Below are 19971 nucleotides of genomic sequence, written 5' to 3' on the forward strand. Positions count from 1 at the left end.
TGTATGTGATATTGAGTCCATTTGGTCATCATTCACATTATTAGCGAGTACCATTTTAGGTTCGTGTCAAGTATTACAAATGTAGAAATTCCTCCAAGTTTATAAATTTTTCATAATACTCTTTTTTTGAATTTTCATTCAAAAAAAGTTTCAGATAAACAAACTGAAATTTACAAATTCATGTCAGTTTCGAATCGTGTCATCATGTAAAAGTTGTCAAACCTCAAACATCTAATATCATTGCGTGTCATTACGATGAGGATAATTGAGGGTGATGAAGATTCAAGAACGCCACTACAAACACCCCCATCAATTTTCACTTTCATCACAATGTCGTCGTCCCTTTCTGCATGACTGGCCACACAGCCCAACTTTAAATGTTATGGAAAGAGAAGCAGTTAGTTGATTAGCTAGATCATATTGTAATTAGTTTAGCAATTGTACTAGCTGAGCTGACTTGACTATATGCACAAAGCTTCAAAATGATCCAGGTAAATAAGCAGAGATGGAAAAAAGACAAGTGAAATAATTAGACGTGCAGTGTACAAACTTCTACTTTTCTATTTTCTTTTTGGGTCCATATTACAACCAATGTCTAAAAAATCGACATTAATTTTTTTAAGAAGTTCCTTGCATGTACTTGGTGACAATTAGTGTTCATTTCTAGGAATTCTATGGAATAAATGATGATCGACTCCAAATTCTGCAGGTAATTGTTTGGCGTTGTTTTAATTGTATATGGCTGAATAGTGTGTTCAGTTTCTGTTTTATTACATGGCATCTATTTGACTGAATCTTTAAGAGTCTTTCTTTGTTGAGTTAGCAATCATTTTAAATAACCAATAGCCAGTCACAAGCAATGTATCTTTCTGCATGATTTAATAAATTTAAACTATAAGTAACTCACTAAGGAAGTCTTTTAATTAAATGAATAATTCTGTTTCATTTGGTTCTTGTGTCAATATGTACATAACAAGAAAAAAAAAATTCCAAGGAAGAACTGGTTTTCAATTGCTTCACTTCTGTCAGAGGAAGAACTCTGATAGCCCCACTTCCCTGCACATGAGCCAAATATCACTAATCAGCTTTGTGTGTAACGTTTTTCCTTGGGGTGCAATATCATGGTTGCAAATTAAGAATTTCCCATTTAGTAGAAAATGTAGTTCTTTTGATGAGGGTAATCTGGCTTTTGCCTAACCAGCTAAATATTGTTTTGATGGAATGATTTGTAGAATTTGCTTCATGCTGCAAAGATGGAAGTGGATAAAATCATGCTTACGGATGCACCACTTCTATTCCCTCCTGGACAGGCATGATTTGCCATTCAAGCTTCTAGCCGTTCAAGCTCAGAATTTGGTCATTAATTTTAAATATCATACTTTGCCCATTTTAGGTTTGAGTATTAAGATTTGGTTGGAGAGTGCTAGGGTTATAGGAGCAGCATCTAATGAATTTTATGAGGAAGAGAAGTTGGTCATTTAGGATATAGTGGGATAGAGCCCAACCAAAAGATAAGAAAATTAATATATATATATATATATATATATATATATCTCTCTCTCTCTCACACACACACACACACATAGATAATATATAAATCATCTTTAACTTGCCCATCTTAATTTGATGCAGTTGGCATTGGCTGCTTTGCGTAGTGCAAATCAGGTGCACAAAGTTGTTGACTTTGAGAGGTTCTGATTCGAACTTTAGGTTTCCTATCGTTTTTGTTTTTATTTTTATTTTTATTTTTCTGCATAGTTCTACTTCTGCCTTCCTCCCAACTTCCCTATTGTCTGCTCAAGTAGAATTGTATACATATTGACATTAAATCGTTGGGATGGGGAGAGGGGGTGTTTGTTGTTGGACAATACTAATAAACCTTCTTTCATGCGTGCCCATTTTCAGATACCTGAGGAGCATTCTCTCTCGTCAGAGTTCTGAACATACCGTTTCAGAGCTAGTTGAATTCCTTAATGCAATATATTCTTGGGTATAAATTCGTTGCAATCTACATACAAGTGTGATGCAAACTCCATTGACTCTGTGATACAGCGCAAACATTTTTTAAAATTATATATCATAAAGCTAGATGATTAAGTTCAGGATTTCAAAAAATTGAATCTGATAAATTTTTGGTTTCATTTTCCAATCTGCTTTTCTTCCTGGCTAATATATATGCAGGCAAGAAAATACAAGTTTCCTTCAGACAAGGATCTCAAGCACATCAACCGAAAACTGAAATCTTGTTGGGGTCTTAGTTCACATGACGAGTATGCTATTCCTTATCTAGAAATAGTCACATTTAATCTGGTGCCCTTTTGTTTTGTATTAATGCCAAACTTTGACTGGTTTTCAGAAGTAAGAAGCGGGATAAGAAATCGAAGCACAAGTCGAAGAGGAGCTCAAATGAAGTGCAACCTGTACCTTCTCATACTGAAATGTATGCCCTTTATGTATAAAATTCGCCGTCATATCTGGGTTTCTTGGCAATTTCTTGTTCTTGTCCCATAGGGTTTGTGAGGGACATTTAGTTTTAAACAGTTGGAGATACGCAAATTTAAATTGTCATTGTACTGACACTCTTCATCTGGTTTCAGGTAAATTTATCTTGGTGTTTCCCTTGGAAGTTTCTTGTTTTGCTTCGGAAAGATACTCCAAGCGATCATCCTGTACGATTATTGTAGAATAAGAGATTTTTACCTGTTCTTTACCTAATATATTCTTTCTCTTCTCTTTTCTATTTTGATTTTTATTGTTATGTTGTCAAATCAGTCGATTTAAGATTTGAGTTTGAGCGGATGAAGAGTTTTTTTCTGAGCCTTGGCAATGATGTTGTGATTTAGTAGGAGGGGATTATTTTGACCTTGTATTTATTTCTTCTTATCATTTCTAGTTTATTATTTGCGGAAAGGCAATGATGAGGGGATTGTGGGTCGGGTTAGGCCTTTCCGGAACAAAAAATTTTAAATGGCTTTTTGGGCCCTCTTTATATCATAAGCCTTCAATAAGGTCTGTCTTTCAAATTTTATTTTAGAAAATCAATTAACCCCCAAGAGAATAAAGGGAAAATCAATTAGTTCAATGGAATAAAAATAAAATTCCCCAAACAATATCAATAAATAAAATGCGTTTCTAAAGTGACAAGAGGCCCGCCTGTTTATGCGTTTTAAGCACAAAGTTGTTCCTTATATTACTTTTGGTAGGACATTAATTAAACTACAGCCATTCCAACTTCTAGCTGATATCCAAGTCAGGTAAACAATTAATAATACATGTTCAATGAAGAAAATTACTTGGCTTAAAACAAGTAAGACGTCCCTAAGCCGGACAAGACAAGGCTTGCAACACTCCAATAAGAAGCTTCAGATGTTCCATAGGCTCCAAGACTTCTGGGAAGTACTGAAATTTAGAGCAAAAACTGAGATTAAGTCTCTCAAGAGATTTCAACTTGCAAATGTTTGTTGGCAGACTCACAAGGCTTTTGCAAGAGGACAGATTAATTTCAGTGAGACCAAAGAGGCACTCGATTGATGAGGGCAATAATTTTATTGCTGTCTCACTCAAATCTAGCACTCTTGTATACCTGGGAAGCTCTGAAAACTCGCGAAGAAATTGGCAGCCATGTAGACTAAAAGTACCGGAGACATTCAGGTTACAACTGCTGCTTGGAAGCTTCTCAAGGTCTCTACAATAACTAATATTAAAGTCAGAAATTTTTTTGTGAGACCAAACTGATGAAGGCAATTCCTTTATTGATGTATCAGATAAATCTAAGAATTTAACATTGCGTGGCATCTCTGGAAGAGTTTTGATATTTATGCATTGCCCAAGTCCGAGATAAGTAAGGTTGTCAAGATCTTGAAAGTACGAAAGATCTTGATATTTATGTATCAGATAAATCTATACGCTCAATTTTTGGACTCTGATCACTTTTAAGTTGATAAGATTCTGTAACAAATTAAATAGAAATGACAAGAATTAATAGCTTATAGCTTGCAGATTATTACTTTCTATGACACATGTCATACAAGAACTAAAATAATAATATATACCTGGTCTTCAGTCCAAAGTTGCGCCCCAACTTGGCTGGACGGCAGATGAAGCTCAACAAGATTTACAGGAGAAAATTTTGAATATAACATGAACTACGTACCTGGTTATTTGTCAATACTTGATAGACATCCTCTGCACTGAACAACCTACTGCGTCTTCCGGGTTCTTCAATACATTGTTCGCGAACAATTGCCCTACCCATTTCTTGCACCAAATCATGCATCTCTATAGAATTGTGTTTTGAAATTGATATGAGAGACCTATGAATGAGAACTTTGATTCCGACTTCCCCATAGAAATCACGACTATCTAGTAACACTTTTACATCATTCATGTTATTGCCTTTATGAAAACATGCTATATCAAGAAATATATCCTTCTCATTTTCTTCTAATCCGTCGTAACTTAGTCTCAACACTTTCTTGATTTCTTCGCTTGGAAATCGTTTCAATTTGTTCCATTGATCTTCCCACTCTTGTTTGCTCTTGCAACGAAGGAATGAGGACCCCATAACTTTAAGACCTAATGGAATGCCTTTAACATATTTTGCCGCCTCTTTTGACAACTCAGTATAATCCGTTGTTGGAGACTTAATTTTGAATGCATGCCAATGGAAGAGCTGAAGAGCTTCATTGAATCTTAATCCCTCAACCTCGTATATCCTATCAACTTTTTCCTCAAGTAGGCCCCTGTCTCCAGCAGTTATAATGATTACACTTCCGTCGAGAAACCGATCATGGTCACCAACAAGAACTTCTAGTTGGCTTGAAGCATTCACATCATCAAGAACAATGAGCGCCTTCGTACGACTGAGCCTATGTCGAATAATAGGTGATATAGACAGAGTTTGGATATTTAGATCTTTTTCCTTTAATATCTCACAAAGAAGTTTATTACGCAAGTGGTATATTCCATCTCTTTCTTCTGAGTTCTCTCTCACATTTGTAAGAAAACACGAAGCTTCAAATTTAGAAGAGAGTCGGTGAAATACAGCATCAGCAAGGGTGGTCTTGCCAATACCGCCCATGCCCCAAATACCTACACAGCAAACACCTGGTGAATCCAACCATAATAACGACTCTATGAACTCAATTTTCTTTTCAATTCCAATCAGACCACTTAAATCACTTGACGATTCACGATTCAATTTGGTCAAAACATCTAGGAAAACTTTCTCAACAAAATCGGCTTCTGTCCTGGCAAATACCATTATGAAGGACAAACAATAGTAAGTATGAATCAAATTATCACAAATAGAATTTGATACAAGTTAGAGAGTTGGCTACCCTGTTTTTCTTGAATAATGAAACCCAGACATATTGGCTGCTTCCTTCAAAGCAGCCCTCCAGTTGACCACCTCATCCTTACTGTCTTTAAAACGTTTCTCAAGTTGACGACCTGCATGTCCATAACTTCCCTGTTTTCGTACATGTGATGGATCTATGCCATAAAAAATGGGTATAACAATCTGTCCATATCTTTCCTTGCATCCTAGTATATGCGTAAGTTCTTTCAAACACCATGTGGAAGAAGCATAGTCTTCTGAGAAAATGACTACTGCAATCTTCGATTTCTCGATTGCTTCCCGAAGGGCAGGTCCAATGTCGTCTCCTTTCTCCAGTCTGTAATCCATGTAGGTCTCAATTTTCTTCCCAAGTAAAGCCTTGTGAAGATGGCTAGTAAAAGTATCGCGTGTGTCCTCACCTCTGAAACTAAGAAACACATCGTACTTTGTTTGAAGGGGGGTTGCAAAAGGAAGAGAAGAAGAAGAAGATGAACTCATATCCCTATCCACAACCTGCAAACCTACAAGTCAAAACATGCATGCATATACATGTATCTGGGCTAGCTCCTCCAAATAGGATGTATATATTGAGAATGAGAAATGAGGGATAAAAAAATCTCCAGAATGGATGTATGTATGTATTGATTTGTGACCTTTGTTGTTTAGAAAGAAAGATAGGAAGCAGTTTGTGAGTATTTAGTATAGAAGAAAGAGAATCTGATATTGCCAATTAAGCAAGAGAGAGAGAGAGAGAGAGAGAGAGATAGCTAGAAATAAGTTGCCACTGCCACTGCCAGCTTGAGAGAGTTGTAGCCTCTCTTGTTTAGGAAGAAAGAGAATTGAAAGCAGTTGCTTGCAGCTAGATCAGAATTTTAGTTTAGCAATTGTACAAAGCTCGAAAACGATTCAGGAAAATAATCAGAGATGGAAAAAGAGGAGAGGAATAATTACTCAAGCACTGAAGAAAGAAAAGGGCATATGGGATAGAGTGGCAGCACCAACTTTTGCTTTTGAGTAGGAATTTTTCTTTCTAGCTAAAGTGACAATAGGCCCCCCTGTTTATGCGTTTTACGTACGAAGTTGTTCCTTTTATTACTTTTGGTACAAGACAATATGAGGGAGAATTTGACAAGAGACAATACCATGTTGCAGAGAGACTAATTAATTGCTAAGTATAATTAAGAAGGATTAAGCAAGAGAGAGAGAGAGAGAGAAGAAAATTTGGGAATGACAATTGTCCAACAAAATAACTAATAATTCTCTCTAAATATTCAACAAGAGAAGAAAATCTAGAGGATGCTCAATATTTCTAGACCACTTATTGAATGAAAATCACTAACATTCTGAACCCAAGTGCCAAGAGCCAAGTCTACGTGATTCAAAAGTAAACTAATTATAAAATCACATATAAAAAATAAAAAATATCTTAAAAATATATAAATAAAAAAATAACAATATCTCATAAAATAACTAATTAAATGGTAAATATCTCTCTTGATCCACCCCCTATCCTCGGCATCGTTACAAGAAAAGAAATTGTTGATTCCTTGTACAATATGAAAGGGTAGTTTAGTCATTCACTGAATTGAATTGCTAATGAAAAAGCTGAAAGAAACATAATAAAGTTTTAAAAACATTAATAAAACCAACGAAATATCCAAAAATGAAACATCAAATTATGGAAATGTCCAAGCATTGGGCTTTGTCTCCCAAACTTCTTCGTCTCAATCATTGGGTTTTGTTTGGAAGTTAGACTGAAAATCCAAGTTGGATTCAAAGAAGGGAAACCTTTGTTTATGGTCGGGTCGGGTCCAATGACTGATGGTGAAAGGAGTTGCGCTTGTGAGAGTGAGACGTGGTAAAAAATCCTAACCCACACCCATCTGGCAACAACCGGCACACTCCGTCACCTTCATTCATCACTCCGAAACGACGGCGTATCACAGCTCATGGTGCCGTACTTAAACTCCAGACCATCTCCTTCCTCCTCCCTCCTACTCCTCCTCCTTCTTCTTCTTCCATCTCCGGCAGTGCTGGTTCCCCAGTTTGATATCGAAGAAACAGTGTAAAGAGATAGATCGAACAAGTGTACAAGGAAATCGGATTTGTTCCATGGTAGCATGCCGCCGATAACTTTACAAGTAAAGTAATCAACTTTATTTATGCCTTTCTTTCTCCATGGTTGCAGTAATGACGTCGTAATTGAATCGATTCTATTAGGATTTTGGTTAACTTATCTGAGGCTTTTGATTTACAAAACCAATGCCCTAAATGTTGCAGCTGCTTATGTGAAAGCATATTTGTTGACTGCTACTAGTGGAGGCTTAAACCAACAAAGAAGAGGGGGTGAGTTTCTTGATTGAGCCGGAGCTGCATATTAATCCAGTCGACTCCCATCTTAGTTTTCTTCCATTCGAGGCCTAACTTATCGTTCTAATAATATCTTCATTTAAGGCTTAGAAGAAATTTAGTTTAAAGAACATTGTGGTTATGCATTCAGATTCCAAATGGCTTCATTATTAGTCTAAATGTGGATTGTTATAAGTAGATCCTGTATAAGACTCGTTGATAGGACTTTGTAACTTTTTCATTCCATGAGTGATAAGACTGGTTTGTAATCATGCATGTTTTTGCTGCTGATTCAGCATCTGATGCTTCCTTTCCTGATTCTGTTACAGATAACTGATGCTGTTGTTGCAGCTTATATCTTGAATGCTACTCTTGTTGTTCCCAAGCTCGACCAGAAATCATTTTGGAAGGATTCCAGGTCAGTTTCACCATATCACAGATAAAAAACTACTGTGAAGGTCAATGTAAGCAAAACAGTCAGTGGATTAATATTGTTATTCGGGTATTTGGTGCAGCAACTTTGATGAAATCTTTGATGTAGACTGGTTTATATCATCTCTGTCAAAAGATGTTGAAATCATTAAACAGCTTCCAACAAAGGGAGGAAAACCAATGAGTCCATATACCATGCGTGTCCCAAGGAAGTGCAATGCAAAATGCTACCAGAATCGTTTAGTGCCTGTTCTTAAAAAAAAACATGTAAGTGTCTTTCAGGAGAACCTACCACATATTTGTAAAGAATTCGTTAATTATCATATGCTGGTGCAAATAACCGAGGAAGAAAAAATTCTGGTGCTTGAATTAGTGCCTTTTCAGGTTATATAGAATTTACAGTTGTTTGTTATGCTTTCTAATGTGCAGGCTGTTCAGCTCACAAAGTTTGATTACAGGCTTTCAAATAAGTTGGATTCAAATTTACAAAAGCTTAGGTGTAGAGAAAATTATCATGCCTTGAAGTTTACTGACCTTATTAATGAAATGGGGAAAACGTTGGTTGACAGAATGAGGATGAAAAGCAAGCATTTCACTGCCCTGCATTTGAGGTAAATTGCAAAAAAAATTTAGCTGCTTGAGTATTTTTTTCCTATTGTACATACTAATATACTGTGAGCAAGTTATGCCTTCAACATAATACTTGCTTGTGCAAATAATTTCTTTGTAGAGTTAATGTGTGTTTTGTCTTGAAAAATGATTGAATTTTATTTTCTTTAGCATGCTATATGTATGGGTGGGTTGTACAGCACAAAAACCTCTATTTAGGTTGTTTTGATAGGTGGAATAGGTTTTGTGCTAGAGTTTTCCAAATTCTTTTTTGACTCCATAGGAAAAAGTTTCTGATATTGGTAGACCGTGTTATAGGTTTGAGCCTGATAAGCTGGCATTTTCTGGATGTGATTTTGGTGGAGGAGAAAAAGAAAGGAAAGAACTTGGGAAAATTCGGAAAAGGTGGAGAAGTTTACATGTAAGGCTTCACTGATGTCTTGAATGATGTCATTCAATAGTGACCTGTTGTATATAATTTGTATCTCTGCATTATAACTACATTTGATATTTGGGGTTATATTGCATGCAGGCAAGCAACCCTGACAAGGTACAAAGACATGGCAGATGCCCGCTAACTCCAGAGGAAGTTGGCCTTATGCTTAGAGCACTGGGTTTTGGAAGTGATATTCACTTGTAGTGGCATCGGGTGAAATATATGGAGGTGAAGAGACGATGGCACCACTGAAGAAGCTTTTCCCAAACTTCCATTCGAAAGAGACTGTAGCAAGTAAAGAGGAGTTGACACCATTTTCATCCTTATCTTCTCGAATGGCTGCACTTGACATTATTGTTCGCGATGAAAGTGATGTTTTCATTGCCAACAACAATGGCAATATGGCTAGAATGTTAGCTGGTCAAAGGTAGTAAAACTTGACTTCAAGGATACATTTCTGTCTTCTGGTGGAAGGGTTTGATTTGATCATGTTTTGGTTTATAATAGTTTGTTTACTGATGCAGGAGATACTTTGGTCATAAACCAACAATCCGTCTGAATACTAAGAAACTGTCTCCGTTGTTCATGAATCGTAATAACATGACGTGGGAAGAATTTGCCTCCAAGCTTCAAACTAATCAAATTGGATTCATGGGAGAACCAAATGAGATAAAGCCTGGCATGGGTGAGTTCAAAGAAAACCCAGCAGCCTGCATATGTAGTGCATCTAGCACAAAGTCCAACGAAGTTCCAATTCCTCAAAATGAAAGTTATGACAGCCAGAACATACATAAGGAGGATGACACGAACAAGGACAGTGGTTACATGACTGACAAGCAAATAACTGAGGATGAGCAGGATTGGTCTGAGATTGATTATACGGAAATGAATATACATCGTTCTCATGGTAAAGTGCTGCCTGGTGTAAGAGTTTCAGATCCAGGTCTTCTACTTAAACCTGACGAACCAGATCTCCAAGAGTTCTTTTCAGACTAGACTATATTAATTAGGAGAAGACTAGACTGAATCTCCACCTACGCGAGTTAGCTGATTTGTCCAAACGAATTCATCACCAAAATTCTTTGCTGGTTTGTTTTGATAGGTTACTTGGGCGCTCAAGATTGATTTTGTTACACTGAAGGGTAGAAATAACAAGGATGCACAATGTACATAGAAGGCCTCTGTAGCAGCAGCATTGGCATTGGAATAACAGAATGGAGTCGTAATATAGTCATATTCAGATTTTGAAACTTGTAAATGAAGCTACTGGAACATCTTTTGCTGTTTTTTTGTTTTTGTGTTTTTCATTTTCTCTGATGATTCTTGCCGTAAGGCAGGCAAGAATGTTTATATGATTTTTTTTTTTTGGGTCGAAAGAGTGTTTATATGATCCTTGCTCTTCTTCTGTTCCTTTTTATTTTATTTTAATTTTTGAAGTAAGTGTTCTATGATAGGCATTGAACCCAACGATGGCCCTGCTTTCTTCATCTCCCTCCCAAATTTTAATCTTTTGTAATTGCTTTACGGTGATGTTGCTAGAAAAACGTATTTTATTTCAGCAATGCAAACTGAAGAAAGGTGCCAATTTCCCATTCCAAATTGAAGCAGAAATCCAATTTATGCAAAATTTAATAATGTTGACTTTTAATACTTGAATTCAATGAAGAAATTTACATGGCTTACATGGGGCGTGACAAACTAAACAGCATCCTCAGCCAAAAAGCTTGGCGATGGAGAGGGCGAACTCAAAGGCATCGCCAGCCACAAGTCTTGCAAAGACATTTTTATCATCTTAGGCATACAAAGCCCTCTGCTTTATCATCTCGGCATCTTTGCCATACAACAGACATATCCCACACTTTCCCCTCCGAAGGGGTTTGTAACGATAATAACCCGGTAAGGTGAAGTCAACATTGACCTCCGTAACAAGTTTGTAAAACGCAGTGGGGCTTTGAGCTCCCTCTACAACTTCTTCAAAGACATTATTATACCACCACACCCACACCTCATGTGGATTTCTGTTTCTTAAGAGAGATTCAGAGCCCGGACAATACAAACGATGGTTGACTTCATGGCTTTCACCATTACTAGTTTTGAAGTTGTACTTGCATCCAATCGTCATACGTTCTTTATCAGTAGCAACAACAAGAGATAGAGCGAAACCCAAGAAATCTGCGCTAAACCAATCACGAGGAAGCTCAATCTTTATTGAACATCCCTTACTTTTATGGCTGAACCAATTTGGAATTTCATTCCCAGGACATATTATGGCAAAGAAAGATACTTCGCCTAAAGATTCCTGTACCATGGATATGGACATCATAGTTATTAAACTCGTGAAAAACAAAGAGCAACTTCTTCAACAGAAGTGAGTGAGAGAGAGAGAGAGAGAGAGAGAGAGAGCACCTCAATTTCGTCTTCTGTAAACTTTGACGACGCAGTTGCCATTCGCATAATTCTGAGCTGTGCATCAGCCATTATGCTGCTTCGTGCGTTCTCATCCAATGGGCAATTAGAAAATATATGTTTCTCATGAAGCCCTCGACAAAATATATATTCTTCTTCCCAACCTTGTGTGATTGCAATGCTTGAACTTGACACTGTCTTCAGTGACGTGCAACCACTTGCTTCAAGATGTTGCAGCGAGGGGGGAAGCTCTGGTAAAGATTCAAGGCTCTTGCAATTGATGAGGCACAAGTGAGACAGCTGAGTAGCTTGTTTGATGCTTGCAGGTAAGCTCTTAAATTCTGGTAAGTATTGAAATTTGGAGCACGAATTGAAATTCACAAGGCTTTCGCAATGACTGAGATCTAAATTTCGAAGCGCAACTAGATTTCCAATTGATGGGGGTAGCTCTTTAACTGCTGTATGTGATAAATTTAGAGACTCTAGATGTTCCACAGCCTCCGAGATTTCTGGGAAGTGTTGAAATTTGAAGCAACACTGGAGATCAAGGCTCTGTAGAGATTTCAACTTCCAAATGTTCGTTGGGAGACTCACAAGGTTGTTACAACAACAGAGATCTAATTTTCGAAGCGCAACTAGATTTCCAATTGATGGGGGTAGCTCTTTAACCGATGTACATGATAAATTTAGAGACTCTAGATGTTCCACAGCCTCCGAGATTTCTGGGAAGTATTGAAAGTTGGAGCAACTCCCGAGATCAAGGCTCTTCAGAGATTTCAACTTCCAAATGTTCGTTGGGAGACTCAAAAGACTCTCGCAACTATTGAGATCAAGGCTCTTCAGAGATTTCAACTTCCAAATGTTCGTTGGGAGACTCAAAAGGCTTTTGCAATTCCTGAGATCAAGGCTCTTCAGAGATTTCAACTTCCAAATGTTCGTTGGGAGACTCACAAGGTTGTTACAACAACAGAGATCTAAATTTCGAAGCGCAACTAGATTTCCAATTGATGGGGGTAGCTCTTTAACCGATGTACCTGATAAATTGAGAATCTTCAGATGTTCCATAGCCTCCGAGATTTCTGGAAAGTATTCAAATTTGGAGCACCACATGAGATCAATGCTCTCCAGAGATTTCAACTTGGAAATGTTCGTTGGGAGACTCACAAGGTTGTTGCAAAAACAGAGATCTAATTTTCGAAGCTTAACTAGATTTCCAATTGATGGGGGTAGCTCTTTAACCGATGTATATGATAAATTTAGAGACTCTACATGTTCCACAGCCTCTGAGATTTCTGGGAAGCATTGAAAGTTGGAGCAAAAACTGAGATCAATGCTCTTTAGAGATTTCAACTTCCAAATTTTCGTTGGGAGACTCACAAGGCTTTTGCAATAGTCCAGTCCAATTGTATTCGTGGGAAGCTCCCAAAACTCACAAAGAGATACGCAGCCCTTTAGACTAAAAGATCTCGAAAGTTTCAGCTTACAAGTGTTGCTTGGAAGACTCTTCAGGTGTTGACAAAATGTAATAGTTAAGTAAGATATTTTTTCATGAGACCAAACTGATGAAGGCAATTCCTCTATTGCTGTCCAAGACAAATCTAAGAATTCAAGATTGCATGGCATCTCGGGAAGATTTTTGAGATTTTCGCAGCTCCCAAGATGAAGATAAGTAAGCTTGCCAAGATGTTGAAAATACGAAGGAATTTCAACCAAATTTTGACAGTCACGCAGATCTATATACTCAATTTTTTTACTCCGAGAGAGATTTGGGACTTTAGTTAGATGTCGGCATCCACGAAGAATGATCCATTTTAAGTTCACAGGACCCTGTAACAAATTAAAGAGAAATGGCTTAGCTTGCAGATTATTACTTTCTAGGCCACATCCCACATGTTATAAGAAGTAAAATAAGCATATATAATATACCTGGTCTTCATTCCAAAGTTGCGCTCCAACTTCGCTGGACGACAAATTAAGGAAGAGAAGATTTTGAACAGAAAATTTTGATGGCAAAGATTCCGAAGGATATCGCTTCCAGTAAAGATATCTAAGAGAATTGGGAAGATCAAGAGAAACAATTAATGGGTCCTTATTGCGAAAGCTAAATTCACTGACATGTAGGTATCTCAGTCGATACATCCTTCCGAAACTTGCATGTTCCAACTCTTCAATCTTAGCCAAGTCAAAGGATATGGCTTGAACATGTCCATCTCTCTGACAATCAAGAGCAAAATATAAATGTAAATATAATATACAAAAAAAAGTTCAATCAAAATTACATTTGTAGGAATAATCTGACTTGTTTATTGTAAATGTAAATAATTAAAGTACCTGGTTATTTGTCAATATTTGATAGACATCATCTGCATTCAACAACCTACTGCGTTGTTCTCGAGTAATTGCCCTACCCATTTCTTGCACGAAATCATGCATCTCTATGATGTTCCATTTGGAAATTGATATGAGAGACCTATCAATAAGATCATTAATTCCTGCTTCCCCGTGGAAATCACGACTATCTAATAATTCTTTTACAAGATTCCTTTCATAGCCTTTAAGAAAGCACGCTATATCAAGAAATATATCCTTCTCATTTTTTCCTAATCCATCATAACTTATTCTCAACATTTGATCGATTTCTTCGTTTGGAAATTGTTTCACTTTTTTCCATTGAACTTCCCACTCTTGTTTGCTCTTGCAACGTCGGAATGAGGACCCCATAACTTTAAGAGCTAATGGAATGCCCTTAATATAATCCACCACCTCTCTTGACAACTCAGTGTAATCTGTTGTTGGAGACTTATTTCCAAAAGCATGCGAATGAAAGAGCCTAAGAGCGTCATCAGAACTTAATCCCTCAACATCGTATATCCTTTCACGGTCAACTCTTTGCTCAAGTAGGCCTTTATCTCTAGTAGTTATAATGATTCGACTTCCTTGGCAAAACCGATCATCATCACCAACAAGATATTCTAGTTGTTTTCGAGCATTTACATCATCAAGAACAATGAGCGCCTTTGTACGCCTGAGCCTATCTTGAATATGAGGAGGTATGGACGGAGTGTTGATCTTTACATCTTTATCCTCTAATATCTCACAAACAAGTTTATTACGCAACTGATGTAGTCCATTCGTTTGTTCGGAGTTCTCCCTGATATTTGCAAGAAAACAACAAACTTCAAATTTAGAGGAGTGCCTGTGAAATACAACATCAGCAAGGGTGGTCTTGCCAATACCACCCATGCCCCAAATACCTACACAGCAAACACCTTGTGAATCAAAGCATAATAACGACTCAATTTCTTCAATTTTATTTTCAATTCCAAGCAGACCCTTTAAATCACTTGACGATTCGCGATTCAATTTGGTCAAAACATCATGAACAACTTCCTCAACAAAATCGGCCTCTGTCCTCCTGGCAAATATCATTATGAAAGACAAACAATAGTAAGTATATGAATCAAATTATCACAAAAAGAAATTGATACAAGTTCGAGATTTAGTATACCCTGTTTTGCTTGAATAATGAAACCCAGACATATTGGCAGCTTCCTCCAAAGCAGCCCTCCAGTTGGCCACCTCATCCCTACTGCGCTTAAGTGGACGATCTTCAAGTGCATATCCCTGCTGTTTTCGTACATGTGATGGATCTATGCGATAAAAAATGGGTATAACAATCTGTCCATGGCTTTTCTTGCATCCAAGTATATGCACAAGTTCTTTCAAACACCAAGTGGAAGAAGCATAGTCTTTTGAGAAAATGACTAGTGCAATTTTCGAGTTCTCGATTGCTTCTAGAAGGGCAGGTCTAATTTCGTCTCCTTTCTCCAGTCTGCGATCCATGTAGGTCTCAATTTTGTTCCGAAGTAAAGCCGCGTGAAGATGGCTGGTAAAAGCATCGCGTGTGTCCTCACCTCTGAAACTAAGAAACACATCATACTTGTCTTGATAATGGGGGACATTAGACTCAGCAGCAGCAGAAGAAGAAGAAGAAGAAGAAGAAGAAGAAGATGTTAATGATCTGAAGTAGCTATAGAACAGAGTCATGATGAGTATGATGATTATGATGAAAACTTGAAAAAACTCAATGGATTCCATATCCGTTTCTCTGAATGCACCAGGAGCTGTAATGAAAGCAAATCTGATATTTGAGATGAAAACTTGAAGAAGAAAGATAATCTGATGGGTTTAATTAAGCAGTTTGGAAAGAAAGAGAATAGAAAGCAGTTGCTTTACAAAACAATTGCTACAGAACGATCCCGGAAAGGAGACAAGTGAAATAATTAGGCAAGCACTGTCGGTGGACAAAAATTCAAGCATTCATACAATAAAGAAAGGAAAGGGCACATGGGAGTGGCAAACGATCAATAGATTAAAAGATAAAAAAGTGAAGTGAAGGAGATTTGACCAAGAACTTTCGTGCGTTCAAACCAAGAAATAAAGCATCCTAATGCAAGGAAATTTCTTAGTGATGGACTTCTTCTAATCATTCCACCCTCTACCATGTAGTATTATATGAAAAGAAAGATAAAAAAAGACTCAAGTTTAGATTAAATCACTTTGTTAATATGGTGATAATCTTCATCACTCATTCAAAACTAGTGAATTAAAACTGACTTTCTTAACGCAAACAAGTTTCCTAGTGACTTTCTTAACGCAAAGAACTTCTCCTTCTCTCTCTCTCTCTCTCTCTCTCTCTCAACCATGTCCGTCGTCTCCAACATTGGGCTTTAGCTTGAACCGGCCTAGTAACAAAAACCTTTGCCTATGGGCCGTCGGGTCGGATCAAGTCCACCAAAGTTGTGACACGTCGTAGAAAATCCTAATCCACTTTGGAGAAGGACGTGGCACCATTGGGATCCATTGCTCCTTCTCTCTCTGTAGAAGAAAACGAGTCTGCCAGTCAGCCACAGAGAGACAGAGAGAGCTTCAAAAATATGGCAGCAATGGCTTGGAGGCTTCCCACCCAGCTGGCAACACCCGGCAAACTCCATCATCATAATGACTCCAAAACGGCGGGGTATCAGAGCTCATTCTCATGGTGCCGTACTTTAGCTCCCGACCATCTCCTTCCTTCATCATCATCTTCTTCTTCTTCCTTCTCCACCAGTATAGGTTCGTCATCTTCGTACTTCTACTGGGCAAGCTTTAATTTTTGCCGCTCTTTTTACAAAATTGAAAAGAACCCATTTTTTATTTTGTGTGTGCAGGGACTAATACGCGGCGTTTAGTGAGATGTACGGCCAGGGCAGGGGTTGGGGCTGTGAATCTTGCTCCAGGGACACCTGTGAGGCCAACCAGTATTCTAGTGGTTGGTGCCACTGGGACTTTGGGTAGGCAGATTGTGAGAAGAGCATTAGATGAAGGCTATGATGTTAGGTGCCTGGTTAGGCCTAGACCAGCCCCTGCTGACTTCCTCAGAGATTGGGGTGCTACTGTTGTCAATGTAAATACAACTTCCCTTCAATTCTAAATTTTCACTCTAATTCTTGTTTATGGTTTAAGTTCTATTTGGGTTCTTGGTTTTTCTTACTATCAGAGATATTGGTTTGACAATTTGTTTTGCTTCTTTGAAATTCAAGTACTTTGTTGCTGAATGTGTTATGTAAAATTGTGATGAACAGGCAGACCTTAGCAAACCAGAGACCATACCAGCAACTTTGGTTGGTATTCATACTGTCATTGATTGTGCCACTGGCCGTCCGGAGGAGCCCATCAAAACGGTAAGTTTCTACAGTTAATTGTTTCTTTGCTTATCAATAGAAACTGATTAAATCAGCCTAGAATTAATTCCCAACTGTAGATCATCTTTTGAGGCTACCATTGGTCATAGGATGAGCAGTTAGTTCATTACATTCGATCAAAGGATGTCATTGTCTACTGCTCCTTTCCTACTTCCTTTACAGTGTTGTGACATTGTCATATGGACTTGCTTCTTCTTTCTTTTTTTTTTCTTTCTTTTTTTCAGCAATAAGTTGTGTTTTTGTGTTTATCCTTGTTCAATGAAGAAACTGAAAAAGAAAAATTGAAAAAGGTGTAACCGTTCAATAAATGGTCCCAGTGAATCTAGAAAGTTGTTGAGAGATTCTTGTATACATATTCCATTTCAAGGTCCTCGGAAATTATGAGGGCTATTTTATCCATTGCAGAAAATATGATCGGACTTAATAAATTGTCCAGTATTTTTGTTCCTCTCTGACCATTTTTTATGTTTAGGTAGATTGGGAAGGAAAAGTTGCTCTTATACAATGTGCAAAAGCAATGGGAATCCAAAAATTTGTATTCTATTCCATCCACAACTGTGACAAGCATCCCGAAGTTCCCCTTATGGAGATCAAGTATTGCACTGAAAAGTTTCTCCAGGATTCAGGCATAAATCACGTTATAATTCGTTTATGTGGATTCATGCAAGTAAGTGTCACTCAAACTGAAACTTGGGCTTCCTCTTTTACGATCTTGTTACTGGCATAACCAAGTTTGTGCTTCACCTGTCATTGATGTTTCAAATCAATTTCCTTATCTTCTTATTACTCTCATATGATACTCCTCCAACCCCTTTCACTTTCTTTATCAGAAAGAACAGTTAATTTAGATAGAGTGATAACAAGTAGCATGTCTAAATATCATTCAATTACTTGACAGACACAGGCATGCATACAAGCACACACACACCCTGAAACGGTATATGTATATACATGGAGAATTGTCCATATGCTCTGAAGAGAATCTAGCCAGGGACATGATTTCATAAAAACAATCATAATCATGTACCGTATCGTCCCATAGTTATGGTTTCTTGTGTTCGGTTGTGAATATCTATTTTGATGTTAGTACTAAGTGCAAAAGTTTATCTTTTCTTTTTCACTTTTCAGGGGCTTATTGGGCAGTATGCGGTACCTATATTAGAAGAGAAATCAGTTTGGGGAACAGATGCCCCCACAAGAATTGCGTACATGGATACTCAGGTTGGTTATATGCTAGATTGTTTCCCTGATGATTGAATCCACATTTTATATTACCTCTACACATGGTGTCTGAATGCATTCATTTTGTATTAGGATGTGGCTCGCCTGACCTTTGTAGCTTTAAGAAATGAGAAAGTCAATGGGAAGCTTCTCACATTTGCTGGCCCTCGAGCATGGACAACCCAAGAGGTGAGTTAGACCTTTCATTGTTCTTTCCTCCTGTAATTTGTACAGTATATAATTGTTCTTTCCTCCAACAGCGATTATACCTCACCCCATTATTACCAAATTGACCAAAAGATTACGTATCAATCCCAAAACTTGGGATAAATATAAATGAGTGCTGCTAAATGAACCCTAAAATTAACTGAGTACACCCTATGATCTACTATTTATATTAGCAGCACTCATTTATATTCTTAAGAAATAGAGAATAGAAGATAATTTTTTGAGCTATTTCTATGAAACAAGGTGCAGGGTTTTCTTAAAGTGCCTTTTGCTTTTAGGTAATAACATTGTGTGAAAGGTTTGCGGGGCAAGAGGCAAATGTAACTACAGTCCCAGTCTCCGTCTTGAGAGTAACCCGTCAGCTGACTAGGCTTTTTGAGTGGACAAATGATGTTGCTGATAGATTGGCATTTTCAGAGGTAAGTTCTTATGTTTTGCCTTTTGACACTTATTTATGTGAAAGTAAGTTGTTTTATTCTTGATGGCTTTTGCACTGCAGTTTTGTAATTGTTGGTTTGCAACATTTGGAGCCTGAATAGAATCTCTTTGGAATTTGTAGGTTCTTTCAAGTGATACTGTTTTCTCTGTTCCAATGAACGAGACATTTAGTCTTCTTGGTGTTGACGGAAAAGACATAGTCACACTCGAGAAATATCTGCAGGACTACTTCACCAACATTTTGAAGAAGTTGAAAGATCTCAAAGCACAATCTAAGCAATCTGACATTTACTTTTGAAAAAGGAGCATTGTATAATTGTAAATGAAGCCATGTATGTATCGACAAGTCTGATGATACCTGATAACACTCATGCAGAGGTATTACACTTGAATTGGTTTTTTCCTGCATCCCCTTTCTCCTTCTTTTGTGTTCTATTGTTCACATAGTTCTTGTAGCATCTCCATAATTTTGCTTCTTTATGTAGTCAATTAGAGAGCAAAAATTCGGATGAGATGCTTTCAAATTTCTGTATCTCAAATCATAGTGTTCGTGGCCTACTTTGTTGTAACATCAAGATGTAAGCTTTTCCTTTTTGCCAAATGAAAATAGAAATCGCAGTACCTCTGATTTCATGATCATCAAAATGTATTATATATATTCATAAATTGCAATATCTCCCTAAGAACTATGAGGCCCAATTTCCTTCTTTCAGATAGTTTAGACCCAATACTATTATGTGTTTGGACTATTTTCACAAAATGGGTCCAAA

At 37.5% G+C, this 19971-nt stretch overlaps 4 protein-coding genes and 2 pseudogenes across 7 annotated transcripts; 3 read left to right on the forward strand and 3 right to left on the reverse strand.

Moving 5' to 3' along the window:
• The first annotated feature begins 674 nt into the window (after nt 1-674).
• Nucleotides 675-2738, forward strand: LOC148916095 (cyclin-H1-1-like). Of its 3 annotated transcripts, none has more exons than XM_089054831.1 (6): nt 675-1356; nt 1633-1691; nt 1906-1990; nt 2182-2270; nt 2357-2440; nt 2598-2738. In XM_089054831.1, exons 1-6 carry the CDS (start codon nt 1222-1224, stop codon nt 2599-2601), a joined length of 456 nt encoding a protein of 151 aa, XP_088910957.1. In that variant the 5' UTR covers nt 675-1221; the 3' UTR covers nt 2602-2738. The 3 variants fall into 3 exon arrangements, with proteins under 3 accessions (XP_088910957.1, XP_088910956.1, XP_088910958.1); XM_089054830.1 differs by having other exon boundaries at nt 679-1356; nt 2357-2420; XM_089054832.1 differs by having other exon boundaries at nt 681-1310; nt 2357-2420.
• A 426-nt stretch (nt 2739-3164) lies between these two features.
• On the reverse strand, nt 3165-4142 carry LOC148916096 (disease resistance protein RPS4B-like; annotated as a pseudogene).
• On the reverse strand, nt 3165-6283 carry LOC103334780 (TMV resistance protein N). Its single transcript, XM_089054814.1, is given in 5 exon segments — nt 3165-3399; nt 3475-3685; nt 4154-4203; nt 4205-5249; nt 5340-6283. Coding segments are annotated over 3 exon segments (1581 nt in total). The 5' UTR covers nt 5837-6283; the 3' UTR covers nt 3165-3399; nt 3475-3685; nt 4154-4164.
• A 783-nt stretch (nt 6284-7066) lies between these two features.
• LOC103334743 (O-fucosyltransferase 16-like) lies at nt 7067-10600 on the forward strand (annotated as a pseudogene). The gene is made up of 7 exons (XR_016128024.1): nt 7067-7479; nt 8017-8105; nt 8203-8386; nt 8549-8730; nt 9047-9149; nt 9261-9591; nt 9689-10600. The product of XR_016128024.1 is annotated as an O-fucosyltransferase 16-like (transcript).
• Nucleotides 10601-10733: 133 nt separating this feature from the next.
• LOC107880104 (uncharacterized) lies at nt 10734-16230 on the reverse strand. Its single transcript, XM_089054804.1, has 5 exons — nt 15079-16230; nt 13902-14985; nt 13497-13784; nt 11571-13397; nt 10734-11463 (listed from the first exon to the last, which is right to left on the reverse strand). Exons 1-5 carry the CDS (start codon nt 15666-15668, stop codon nt 10957-10959), a joined length of 4296 nt encoding a protein of 1431 aa, XP_088910930.1. The 5' UTR covers nt 15669-16230; the 3' UTR covers nt 10734-10956.
• Nucleotides 16231-16359: 129 nt separating this feature from the next.
• HCF244 (NAD(P)-binding Rossmann-fold superfamily protein) lies at nt 16360-19609 on the forward strand. Its single transcript, XM_008237894.3, has 8 exons — nt 16360-16685; nt 16781-17016; nt 17195-17293; nt 17787-17981; nt 18443-18535; nt 18629-18724; nt 19042-19182; nt 19323-19609. Exons 1-8 carry the CDS (start codon nt 16508-16510, stop codon nt 19497-19499), a joined length of 1215 nt encoding a protein of 404 aa, XP_008236116.2. The 5' UTR covers nt 16360-16507; the 3' UTR covers nt 19500-19609.
• The last annotated feature ends 362 nt before the right edge of the window (nt 19610-19971 follow it).

The sequence above is a fragment of the Prunus mume genome, linkage group LG6, assembly GCF_029339155.1.
Source record: "Prunus mume cultivar Tortuosa linkage group LG6, ASM2933915v1, whole genome shotgun sequence".
In the NCBI taxonomy this organism is placed as follows: Eukaryota; Viridiplantae; Streptophyta; class Magnoliopsida; order Rosales; family Rosaceae; genus Prunus; species Prunus mume.

Excerpts from the sequence above, each read along its gene's own strand:
- HCF244 (XM_008237894.3), top strand. The coding sequence starts at position 16,508 with ATGGCAGCAATGGCTTGGAGGCTTCCCACCCAGCTGGCAACACCCGGC. Across the intron at positions 17,982-18,442 it reads GTTTATGTGGATTCATGCAA|GGGCTTATTGGGCAGTATGC; the intron begins GTAAGTGTCACT and ends TTCACTTTTCAG. Across the intron at positions 18,536-18,628 it reads TTGCGTACATGGATACTCAG|GATGTGGCTCGCCTGACCTT; the intron begins GTTGGTTATATG and ends ATTTTGTATTAG.
- LOC148916095 (XM_089054830.1), top strand. The coding sequence starts at position 1,222 with ATGATTTGTAGAATTTGCTTCATGCTGCAAAGATGGAAGTGGATAAAA. Across the intron at positions 1,357-1,632 it reads CCGTTCAAGCTCAGAATTTG|TTGGCATTGGCTGCTTTGCG; the intron begins GTCATTAATTTT and ends AATTTGATGCAG. Across the intron at positions 2,421-2,597 it reads GCTCAAATGAAGTGCAACCT|GTAAATTTATCTTGGTGTTT; the intron begins GTACCTTCTCAT and ends ATCTGGTTTCAG.
- LOC107880104 (XM_089054804.1), bottom strand. The coding sequence starts at position 15,668 with ATGGAATCCATTGAGTTTTTTCAAGTTTTCATCATAATCATCATACTC. Across the intron at positions 13,785-13,901 it reads AAATATTGACAAATAACCAG|AGAGATGGACATGTTCAAGC; the intron begins GTACTTTAATTA and ends CTTGATTGTCAG. Across the intron at positions 11,464-11,570 it reads TTACAGAAGACGAAATTGAG|GAATCTTTAGGCGAAGTATC; the intron begins GTGCTCTCTCTC and ends TCCATGGTACAG.